At 44.7% G+C, this 12,340-nt stretch overlaps 1 protein-coding gene across 2 annotated transcripts in view; it reads left to right on the top strand.

Moving 5' to 3' along the window:
• mgat4b (alpha-1,3-mannosyl-glycoprotein 4-beta-N-acetylglucosaminyltransferase B) overlaps window positions 1–12,340 on the top strand; it is a 230,308-nt gene that overhangs the window by 197,900 nt on the left and 20,068 nt on the right. For both annotated transcript variants that reach the window (XM_041840998.2, XM_041841007.2), the window contains 2 exons: window positions 5,378–5,508; window positions 7,722–7,829. In XM_041840998.2, coding sequence (XP_041696932.1) covers window positions 5,378–5,508; window positions 7,722–7,829 — 239 coding nt within the window. The remainder of the gene's footprint in view (window positions 1–5,377; window positions 5,509–7,721; window positions 7,830–12,340) is intronic.

Consider the following 12,340-nt stretch of genomic DNA (forward strand, 5'->3'; position numbering starts at 1 on the left):
GTAAAAGCCACATGATAGCCCGCTTGGAATTTGCCAAAAGGCACCTAAAGGACTCTCAGACCATGAGAAACAAGATTCTCTGGTCTGATGAAACCAAGATTGAACTCTTTGGCCTGAATGCTAAGCGTCACGTCTGGAGGAAACCTGGCACCATCCCTACGGTGAAGCATGTTGGTGGCAGCATCATGCTGTGGGGATGTTTTTCAGCGGCAGGGACTGGGAGACTAGTCAGGATCAAGGGAAAGATGAACGGCGCAAAGTACAGAGAGATCCTTGATGAAAACTTGCTCCAGAGTGCTCAGGACCTCAGACTGTGGTGAAGGTTCACCTTCCAACAGGACAACGACCCTAAGCACACAGCCAAGACAACGCAGGAGTGGCTTCGGGACAAGTCTCTGAATGTCCTTGAGTGGCCCAGCCAGAGCCCGGACTTGAACCCGATCGAACGTCTCTGGAGAGACCTGAAAATAGCTGTGCAGCAACACTCCCCATCCAACCTGACAGAGGATCTGAAGAGAAGAATGGGAGAAACTCCCCAAAGGTGCTTCAATAAAGTACTGAGTAAAGGGTCTGAATACTTATGTAAATGTATTATTTCTCTTTTTTATTTTTAATACATTTGCAAACATTTCTAAAAACCTGTTTTTGCTTTGTCATTATGGGGTATTGTGTGTAGATTGATGAGGGAAAAAAACAATTTAATCAATTTTAGAATAAGGCTGTAACGTAACAAAATGTGGAAAAAGTCAAGGGGTCTGAATACTTTCCGACTGCACTGTATGCTGCTAAAAACCAATGAGGAGATGGGAGAGGTGGGACTTGCAGCGTGCCAAGCGTCAAAAATAGAACCAAGTTCTATTTTAGCGCCTGGCTACGCAGACGCTCGTTGACATGCACGAGCAGTTTAGATGAAATGATTGAATAACATCTATGTGTACATTTATTTTGCAATGCTTGCGCACGCAATGCAAGCGGTGTGGTCAGCATGTAACTCCTAAACCTAACTCCTAAGCTTAAAATAGCCTTTGTCCTCGTGGGGATGTGGGAAATGTCCCCACGAGGGAGAATTTTCCTTGTTTTACTATCCTTGTGGGGACTTTTTCAATTTTCTACAATGTTGGCTTCAATTCAACTGTATCATTGACTGGGGCTGGACGTTTCACTGTCGAGACTGTTGTATGTGCGTTATTTTATTACTATCCTCGTGGCTACGGGAAATCCCCAAGAGGAAAGATAGTTAAATGGCTCTCTATAAAATACATATGGAAATGGAATGTTACGCTTTTAACATTTAACCTTGAGCACTGTCTTATAAGAGATTCACAGGCCATTTTGTAACAACTCAGCATTGAAGTTATGGTGTGTACCTATAGAGGTTATTCCCGTATGCATGTGTGTATACGCATAGACCTTTTAATGCTTTCATCACTTAGCTTATGTCATTCCCCCCAGATGACATAGGTCATTGTGATGAAATTATTTAATTGGTTAGCTACCCTCTGCCCTGTTCTGAGAACAGTCACTAGATCAGTCAGTAGAATCAGTCTTAGTGAGTCACTGGGTCAAACTGATCTCAGATCAATCAGATCTTTCTGTGCGTGTCAGTGACTCAGGAGGTCACACACCTGCCTGATGAAAGCAGAATGACGCATTAGAGGCAACAATCACAGCACACTCTATTATGCATACAGTGAGGAAAAAAAGTATTTGATCCCCTGCTGATTTTGTACGTTTGCCCACTGACAAAGACATGATCAGTCTATAATTTTAATGGTAGGTTTATTTGAACAGTGAGAGACAGAATAACAACAAAAAAATCCAGAAAAAAGCGTGTCAAAAATGTTATGAATTGATTTGCATTTTAATGAGGGAAATAAGTATTTGACCCCTCTGCAAAACATGACTTAGTACTTGGTGGCAAAACCCTTGTTGGCAATCACAGAGGTCAGACGTTTCTTGTAGTTGGCCACCATGTTTGCACACATCTCAGGAGGTATTTTGTTCCACTCCTCTTTGCAGAACTTCTCCAAGTCATTAAGGTTTCGATGCTGACGTTTGGCAACTCAACCCTTCAGCTCCATCCACAGATTTTCTATGGGATTAAGGTCTGGAGACTGGCTAGGCCACTCCAGGACCTTAATGTGCTTCTTCTTGAGCCACTCCTTTGTTGCCTTGGCCGTGTGTTTTGGGTCATTGTCATGCTGGAATACCCATCCACGACCCATTTTCAATGCCCTGGCTGAGGGAAGGAGGTTCTCACCCAAGATTTGACAGTACATGGCCCCGTCCATCGTCCCTTTGATGCGGTGAAGTTGTCCTGTCCCCTTAGCAGAAAAACACCCCCAAAGCATAATGTTTCCACCTCCATGTTTGACGGTGGGGATGGTGTTCTTGTGGTCATAGGCAGCATTCCTCCTCCTCCAAACACGGCGAGTTGAGTTGATGCCAAAGAGCTCGATTTTGGTCTCATCTGACCACAACACTTTCATCCAGTTCTCCTCTGAATCATTCAGATGTTCATTGGCAAACTTCAGACGGCTTTCTTGAGCAGGGGGACCTTGCGGGCGCTGCAGGATTTAAGTCCTTCACGGCGTAGTGTGTTACCAATTGTTTTCTTGGTGACTATGGTCCCAGCTGGCTTGAGATCTTTGACAAGATCCTCCCGTATAGTTCTGGGCTGATTCCTCACCGTTCTCATGATCATTGCAACTCCACGAGGTGAGATCTTGCATGGAGCCCCAGGCCAAGCGAGATTGACAGTTCTTTTGTGTTTCTTCCATTTGCGAATAATCACACCAACTGTTGTCACCTTCTCACCAGGCTGCTTGGTGATGGTCTTGTAGCCCATTCCAGCCTTGTGTAGGTCTACAATCTTATCCCTGACATCCTTGGAGAGCTCTTTGGTCTTGGCCATGGTGGAGAGTTTGGAATCTGATTTATTGATTGCTTCTGTGGACAGGTGTCTTTTATTCAGGTAACAAACTGAGATTAGGAGCACTCCCTTTAAGAGTGTGCTCCTAATCTCAGCTCGTTACCTGTATAAAAGACACCTGGGAGCCAGAAATCTTTCTGATTGAGAGGGGGTCAAATACTTATTTCCCTCATTAAAATGCAAATCAATTTATAACATTTTTGACATGCGTCTTTCTGGATTTTTTTGTTGTTATTCTGTCTCTCACTGTTCAAATAAACCTACTATTAAAATTATAGACTGATCATTTCTTTGTCAGTGGGCAAACGTACAAAATCAGCAGGGGATCAATTACTTTTTTCCCTCACTGTATACCCACGAACATGCACACACACACACACACACACACACACACACACACACACACACACACACACACACACACACACACACACACACACACACACACACACACACACACACACACACACACACACACACACACACACCTGTTAATAACCTCTATAGGTACACACCATAACATAGCTGAGTTGTACAAAATGGCCTGTGAATGCTGTCTTATAAGACAATGGTCAAGGTTAAATGTTAAACACACACACAGCAGAATGTCTATCCACCACCTGATGGCAACATTTGCGTGTGTGTGGATGGGTGAGAGAAAAAGAGTGTGGGAGAATGAAAGACAGAGCTCACAGGTGCTCACATCACTCACGTGACCACCTGACCTATCACCCTCTCTCTCCCCCTGTCTCTACCCATCTCTCTCTCCCTCCTCCCACTCATCCCCTCTTTCTATTCCTCTCTCTCTCTCCATCCTGTCCTCCGTTTCTCAGTGGGATTTCTAATGAGTTGTTAGATAGCATACCTCCTTCCCTTACGTGAGCCCTGACCTTTTACCCTTTTACTCTCTACCCCAACCACCAACCATCCCCGCTCTCACCCCTCTCTCTCCCTCCTTCCCTCCCTCTTTCAGTGAGGTCTATAATGAGTTGTTTAATAGCATACCTCCTTCCCTTATGTGAGTGCTCAACCTCTCACCCTCTCTCCGTTTCTCTCCTTTGGTTTCTATCCGTCTCTCTCTCCCTCTCGCCCTTTCTCTCCCTTGGTTTCTACCCGTCTCTCTCTCCCTCTCGCCCTTTCTCTCCCTTGGTTTCTACCCGTCTCTCCCTCTCTCCCTTGGTTTCTACCCATCTCTCTCTCCCTCCTCCTCTTTCTGCCTCGCCTCCCTTCCTTCCACACCTCTCTCTCTCTCCCTCTCTGTGGGATTCTAATGAGTTGTAACTCCTTCCTTCACTCGAGTGCACTACCCCTCTCTCTCTCTCTCATTTAGCAGATGATCTTATCCAGAGCGAGTTACAGTAGTGAGTGTATACATTTTCATACTTTTTCATGTTGGAGGGGAGGATGGAGGATGAATAACGATGAATGCTACAGCTCAGCCAAGGAAAGAGTGTTTACCTCTGTAGATGGTGTAACGAGAGAGATGGGTGGGGGAGAGGAGCGAGATGAGAAAAGTGTTTTAATGAACGGAGAGAGGTGAGAAGGTATGAAGAAGAATTTGGGGGAGAGGGAGTACTCTTCTGTTGTGTTGTAATAGGCAAGGAAGAGAGAGATGAAGGAGATGGGTCTGAGTTGAGAGATCTGTGTTCAGTCTGAACAGAGGTTCCCATTGTCACGTTTTTACTTCATTATGTGCATGCATGGGTGGCTGAGTTTGTATTTTACAAGATCATACATACATCATGTTCTTACACACCAGGAAAAATAAGATATTTATGTTCTTGTAATTGGTTAAATTAAAATCTTCTGTCTTTGTGATGACTAGCTGTTAAAACATTGTGGTGGAAAGTGCTTCAAAGCATTACAATTAAACGGCTGTAAAATAATCTCATTCCAGACCGCAAGCGGCCTTGTTTTGACCCAAAAATATTTGTTCTTGTAACCCACTTTGTGAAATTGACTCCAATGTATTAATCAGTATTAATCTGACAATTACATTATATTACATGTTATTCAGCGCTCAAGGGTCCGTGTGCAATTCTATGTCATTCAGATTTAATTTCAGTCGCACCGGCTAAGTTTAGCCTCCGTTCTAGGTCGTTGTATCTTGCTACACTCTACTTTCTACTTCCCTTTTACCCAATTTCAAATCAACCCCCTAAGCAGTTCTAATAACTCTGAAAGGATATCATTTTCCACTTAGCCTATCAGAGGGCAAGGTAGTTACAACCATGTTTCTAAAACCTGTCCAATCCCTTCACATCTTCACAAAGGGCCAGGGGATAGTAGCTAAGGAACATTTTGGAATTGGGAACCCAAGTAGTGTTCCATAGGCTCAAGATATGATGAAACATTTTGAAACAGACAAGGTACTACCTGAACAACCTTTGGCGCTATTTGATGATGTCATGCGTTGTAATTGAGTTGTATATCCTCTCTCCTCAGGTAAAATGTTCAAGTCCCTGGACCTGTCGCTGATTGTGGAGTTTATGCTAATGTTCTACAAGGACAAGCCCATTGACTGGCTGCTGGACCACATAATGTGGGTCAAGGTGTGCAACCCAGAGAAGGACGCGGTAAGTTCACCCCACCCCCATGGTAAACCTAGGCCCAGTTCTAAGTACACCTTTAATTAATTCCGTGTGGTAACCACTGTCCTAAAACAAGTTTTCCTTTGGACGCAGTCATGTTAGATCAGTGATTACTTCAAGGGAAGGAGGAAAGAAGGATGTATTACACATTATCCAAGCAGGGAGCTACAGGTTACTGCAAAAATAAAGGAAACACTTGAGTAAATGAGGGATACAAAGGCTGCATTGACACAGGCAGCCCAATTCTGATATTTTTTCCACTAATTGGTCTTTTGACCAATCACATCAGATCTTTTCACATCAGATCTTTTTCAGAGCTGATCTGATTGGTCAAAAGACAAATTAGTGAAAACAATATCAGAATTGGGCAGCCTGTGTAAACGCAACCAGAGTATATTGAAAATAGGTGCTTCCACACAGATGGGGTCCCTGAGTTAATTAAGCAATTAACATCCCATCATGGTTACGGTCATGTATAAAAATGCCCATTTCGCCAATATTATGGCTACCATGGCTAAAATAAGTTATCTCAGTGAATTTAAAAGAGGGTTCTCAAAGGAGCATAGGGGATTTAAGGGTGTGTGTGTTTCACCAGATCTCAACCCAATTGAACACTTATGGGGGATTCTGAGGAGTGCCTGACACAGCGTTTTCCACCACCATCAACAAAACACCAAATTATAGAATTTCTCATGGAAGAATGGTGTTCGCATCCCTCCAACAGAGTTCCAAACACTTATAGAATCTGTGCCAAGGTGCATTGAAGCTGTTCTGGTGGCTCGTGGTTGCCCAACTTCCTATTAAGACACTTTATGTTGGTGTTTCCTTTATTTTGGCAGTTACCTGTACATACACTACATGGCCCAAAGTATGTGGATGTCGAACATCTCATTCCAAAATTATGGGCATTCATATGGAGATGGTCTCCCCTGCTGCTATAACAGCCTCCACTCTTCTGGGAAGGCTTTCCACTAGATGTTGGAAACTTGCTGTGGGGACTTGCTTCCATTCAGCCACAAGAGCATTAGTGAGGTCGGGCACTGATGTTGGGCGATTAGGCCTGGCTCGCAGTCGGCATTCCAATTAATCCCAAAGATGTTCGATGGGGTTGAGGTCAGGGCTTTGTGCAGGCCAGTCAAGTTCTTCCACACCGATCTCGACAAACCATTTCTGAATGGACCTCACTTTGTGCACGGGGGCATTGTCATGCTGAAACAGGAAAGGGCCTTCCCCAAACTGTTGCAACAAAGTTGGAAGCACAGAATCATCTAGAATGTCATTGTATGCTGTAGTGTTAAGATTTCCCTTCACTGGAAGTAAGGGGCCTAGCCAGAACCATGAAAAATTGCCCCAGACCATTATTCCTCCTCCACCAAACTTTACAGTTGGCACTATGCATTGGGGCAGGTAGCGTTCTCCTGGCATCCGCCAAACCCAGATTCGTCCATCGACTGCCAGATGGTGAAGCGTGATTCTTCACTCCAGAGAACGCGTTTCCACTGCTCCAGAGTTCAATGGTGGCAAGCTTTACACTACTCGAGCCGACACTTGGCATTGCGCATGGTGATCTTAGGCTTGTGTGCAGCTGCTCGGCCATGGAAACCCATTTCATGACGCTCCCAACGAACAGTTATTGTGCTGACGTTGCTTCCAGAGGCAGTTTGGAACTCGGTAGTGAGTGTTGCAACCGAGGACAGACAATTTTTACGCGCTACGCACTTCAGCGGTCTCGTTCTGTGAGCTTGTGTGGCCTACAACTTCGCGGCTGAGCCGTTGTTGCTCCTAGACGTTTCCACTTCACAATAACAGCACTTACAGTTGACCGGGGAAGCTCTAGCAGGGCAGAAATTTGACGTACTGACTTGTTCAAAAGATGGCATCCTATGACGGTGCCACGTTGAAAGTCACTGAGCTCTTCATTAAGGCCATTCTACTGCTAATGTTTCTCTATGGAGATAGCATGGCTGTGTGCTCGATTTTATACAACTGTTAGCAACGGGTGTGGCTGAAAAAGCTGAATCCACTCATTTGAAGGGGTATACACATACTTTTGGCCATGTAGTGTATAAATACTATGCCTTTCAATTGCTCTTGCCAAAATGGTCTCAGTCTCAGAAAATGGTGGCACTCCCACACACTCATACTCTCTTTCCCTCCTACTCTTTCTTTCTCAACTCTCCCGTCTGTCACAAACACAGAAACACTGCGACAGACAGAAGGCCAACCTGAGGATTCGCTTCAAGCCCTCACTCTTCCAGCATGTGGGCACCCACTCCTCCCTGGCCGGCAAGATCCAGAAACTCAAGGTATGGAGACGTGGGTGGGTGGGCAGGTTGTGTGCGCACGTTCACCCAAGTGTACGTTGCAAGCATTGTGTGTTTCAGTATAACACTGACGTGCTATCCAATCAAGACATTTTGTATACTCAAGCATCCTCTCACTGTGCATGTGTCAGCTTATCTGCTACAGTCTGTATATGTTTAAATATTAGCTTTCAAGTCTCTGAGCACTGCAGTACTGATATACATTTCAAGTCACCACACAGATTCCAGATTTTTTACTACAAAGTAAAGAATACTGTGTTTAATGTCTCTGATTGTATGAAAAATGTATGCACACACTAACTGTAAATCACTCTGGATAAGAGCGTCTGCTAAATGACTAAAATGTAAATGATTGTTAAGAGCAATGGATATCAGCCTGAAGATTGCTACTGCAATCTAACCCAATCAATTCACTATCAATCCGCCAGCACATTCTCAATTTAGAGATTCTCCACCAAGCAGGACTCCACCACCGAAATTAATAGTATTTTATCAGTGCTGCCAACTCTCAAGCAATGAGTGTGAGACACGCATTTGAAGCACTTCACACGCTCACATGCCACACCTCTTATTTTTCACGCGCTGAAAAATGTAGCGCTTTTATTTTCTAATTAATCCAGTGTATATTCAATGCGTTAACTTTTCAACTGTGCCTCCAAATCGTTTTGAAATCGGAGCATATGTGCCTGCTATTCTACATCGCGAGCATTGTAACTGAGGCAGCTTAACCAGGGAGATCCATAATGTTCCTGCCATCGCACTGTGAACCACAGCAGATTGAAGCGTGTGATTGGTTTAGTAAGGGCACGGGACCAAGGCGATTGGATGAGCGTTTGTAATGAAACGACCCTCACGAATCGTTCTTTGCGCTGATCAAAGTTGATCAACTCAATTGTCAAAAGAGCAGCACGGCAACTTGTAGCACTGTTTTGTACACATTATTGTCAACAAATGAATTTGCTGTCACTCCTTTCCCTGTCGCATAATGCTTCCTTATGACTGCATGTGATAATATAGCCTACTACTAGTGATTTAATCCACCACTTGCATTAGCCCAGATCCATAGGCTATACATTATTCACCTCATTTGGTCATTGGCGATCTAGCATTAGGTTCATTAGGCTGTAACAATGAAAAGGCAGCATTCAGCATTAATTTTGGTAGGGTGACCTGATAACTGTATTATGAACATTATTTTTCCCAAACAGATTGTGAACCCAAATGTGTAACTGATTCTAGTGGGAGGACAATACATTGAAAGATAATTTGGGTTGGGTGTAGGGGCAGATTTAGGCTATGTCATCTTGTCTTCAGGAGATTTTATTATCGGTTTAATTTATTTTGTCTTTCACAATTCCAATCCCCTACAATGGGCTAAAATATAGAATAATTAGTGTGCTTATCTCAGCAAGAACACTACTGTTATTCCCCATACTTCTTTTATTTGACTTCTTACCAATTTTGCTAGTGTAATTAGGCTATTTGAAATCTGAGTTTAGTCCAGTTTAGTCATTTTAGTATTGTGCACAAGCTGCAAGGCAGAAACGGTAGACATAAATGCAAAAGATTTTGCAAATCAGCCTCAACCACCTGAAGATTGATATTCATTAGATTTTTTTTATTTATGTGGGGTAATTTGTCACGTGAACATATTCAAACACCCAGTATTTGGGAAACATAGATCAGGGGTGGGCGGCCAACCGTCTTGGAGAACTACTTTTAGGCAGGATTTTCTACAGTCCTATTTTAAAAGGATAGATCACCAAAATTAATTACATATTAAGCCAGCGGGGTTCTCTGTCCATCTCGTGGACAGGAAGAAAGAACTCTCTGGGAAAAAGAAAGGTGCAGGTGTATGTTTCATGATTAACTACTCATGGTGTGATTTGGAAAACAAAAGGACTTGAGTTCCACAATCTGGAATAACTCACCATCAAATGCCGACCGCATTACCTCCCGAGATATCTTTCTTCGGTCATTGTCAATGCCGTGTATATTCTCCCCCAAGCCGACACCGCGATGGCTCTCAAGAAACTTCACTGGAAATCACATATTCTGAGGCCGCATTTATTGTAGCTGGGGACTTTAATAAAGGAAATCTGAGTAAAATGCTACAGAATTTCTATCAACACATCTCCTGTGCTACTGCCGCATCGAGCACTCGTGACCATTGCTACTCCCCCTTTCGGGATGGCTACTAGGCCCTCCCCGCCCTCCCTTTGGCAAATCAGATCACATCTACATTTTGCTCCTCCCCATCCTATAGGAAGAAATTTAAACCGAAAGTAACCGTGGTAAGCACTGTTCATCATTGGTCTGACCAATCGAAATCTATGCTTCAAGATTGTTTTGATCACGCAAACTGGGAAATGTTAAGGGTTGCCTCTGAGAATAGTATTGATGTATACACTGACATGGTGACTGAGTTCATCAGGAAGTGCATAGAGGGTGTTGTTCCCACTGTGACGATTAGAACTTATCTAAACCAATAACCGTGGATATATGGCAGCATTCATGCAAAACTGAAAGAGCGAACCAGCGCATTTAACCATGGCAAGGTGACTGGGAACAAACAGACCAGCTATTAACACCGTAAGGCAATCAAAGAGGTAAAACAGCAGTACAGGGACAACACAGAGCCGCTGACGTGAGGGCTGTGAGCTCTCATTCTCCGTGGCCGACGTGAGTAAGACATTTAAGCGTGTTAACCGTCGCAAGGCAGCTGGCCCAGACGGCATCCCAAGCCGAGTCCTAAGCATATGGGACCAGCTGGCTGGAGTGTTTACGGACATATTCAATCTCTCCCTATCCCAGTCCCGTTGTCCCCACTTGCTTCAAGATGTCCACCATTTTTCCTGTGCCGAAGAAAGCGAAGGTAACTGGACTAAATGACTATCGCCCCGTAGCACTCACTTCTGTCATCATGAAGTGCTTTGAGAGGCTAGTTAAAGATCATATCACCTCCACCTTACATGACACCCTAGCCCCATTACAATTTGCATACCGCCCCAACAGATCCACGGATGACGCAATCGTCATTGCACTGCATACTGCCCTATCCCATCTGGACAAGCAGAATACCTATGTAAGAATGCTGTTCGACTACATTTCAGCCTTCAACACCATAATGCCCTCCAAGCTTATCACTAAGCTCGGGGCCTTGGGTCTGAACTCCGCACTGTGGAACTGGATCCTGGATTTCCTGACGGGCCGATCCCAGGTGGTGAAGGTAGCCAACAACACCTCCTCCACGCTGTTCCTCAACACGGGGGCCCCACAAGGGTGCGTTCAAAGCCCCCTCCTGTACTCCCTGTTCACCAATGACTACTGACGACACACAGCCTGTTTATCAACAACGATGAGACAGGGTACAGGGACAAGGTGAGGGCCCTGGCAGAGTGTTGCTAGGAAAATAACCTCTCTCTCAACGTCAACAAAACTAAGGAGCTGATCGTGGACTTCAGGAGACAGCAGAGAGAGCACGCCTCCATCAACATTGACGGGGACGCAGTGGAAAGTGTGAAAAGCTTCAAGTTCCTCGGTGTGCACATCACTGACAACCTGAAATTGTCCCTTCACACAGACAGTGTGGTGAACAAGGCGCAACAGTGCCTTATCATCCTCAGGAGGCTGAAGTAATTTGGCCCCCAAGACCCCCACAAACTTCTACAGATGCACCATTGAGAGTGTCCTGTCGGAGCTGTATCACCGCCCGGTACGGCAATTGTACCATCCGCAACCGCAGAGCTCTCTAGAGGGGGTCATCACCGGGGGCACACTGCCTGCCCTCCAGGACATCTACAGCACCAGGTGTCACAGGAAGGCAAAGAAGATCATCAAGGACCTCAGCCACTGGAGCCATGGCCTGTTCACCCCGCTACCATCTAGAAGGTGGAGACAGTACAGGTGTATCAAAGCTGTAACAGAGAGACTGAAAAACTGCTTCTATCTCGTAGTCACCACTAGCCGGTCTAGCCCAGTACCCTACCCTGAACCTTAGTCACTGTTACTAGCTGGTACTCTACCCTGCACCTTAGAGACTGCTGCCATATTTACATAGTCATTGAACACTGGTCACTTTAATAATGTTGACTGTTTTGCCCACTTCATACGTATATACTGTATTCTAGTCAAGGCTCATTCTATATAACTACTGTTGTACACACCTTTTCTATTCATATGCTGTCCATACTTTCTATACACACCATTATATACATACACTTCATATACAAAAGTATGTGGAAACCACTTCAAATTAGTGAATTTGTCTGTCCTTGGTTGCAACACTCACTACCGAGTTCCAAACTACCTCTGGAAGCAACGTCAGCACGATAACTTTGTCGGGAGCTTCATGAAATGGGTTTCCATGGCCGCGCAGCTGCACACAAGCCTAAGATCACCATGAGCAATGCCAAGTGTCGGCTGGAGTGGTGTGAAGATCGCCGCCATTGGACTTTGGAGCAGTGGAAACGTGTTCTCTGGAGTGTTGAATC

This window comes from Coregonus clupeaformis, chromosome 2 (genome assembly GCF_020615455.1).
Source record: "Coregonus clupeaformis isolate EN_2021a chromosome 2, ASM2061545v1, whole genome shotgun sequence".
NCBI classification, from domain to species: domain Eukaryota; kingdom Metazoa; phylum Chordata; class Actinopteri; order Salmoniformes; family Salmonidae; genus Coregonus; species Coregonus clupeaformis.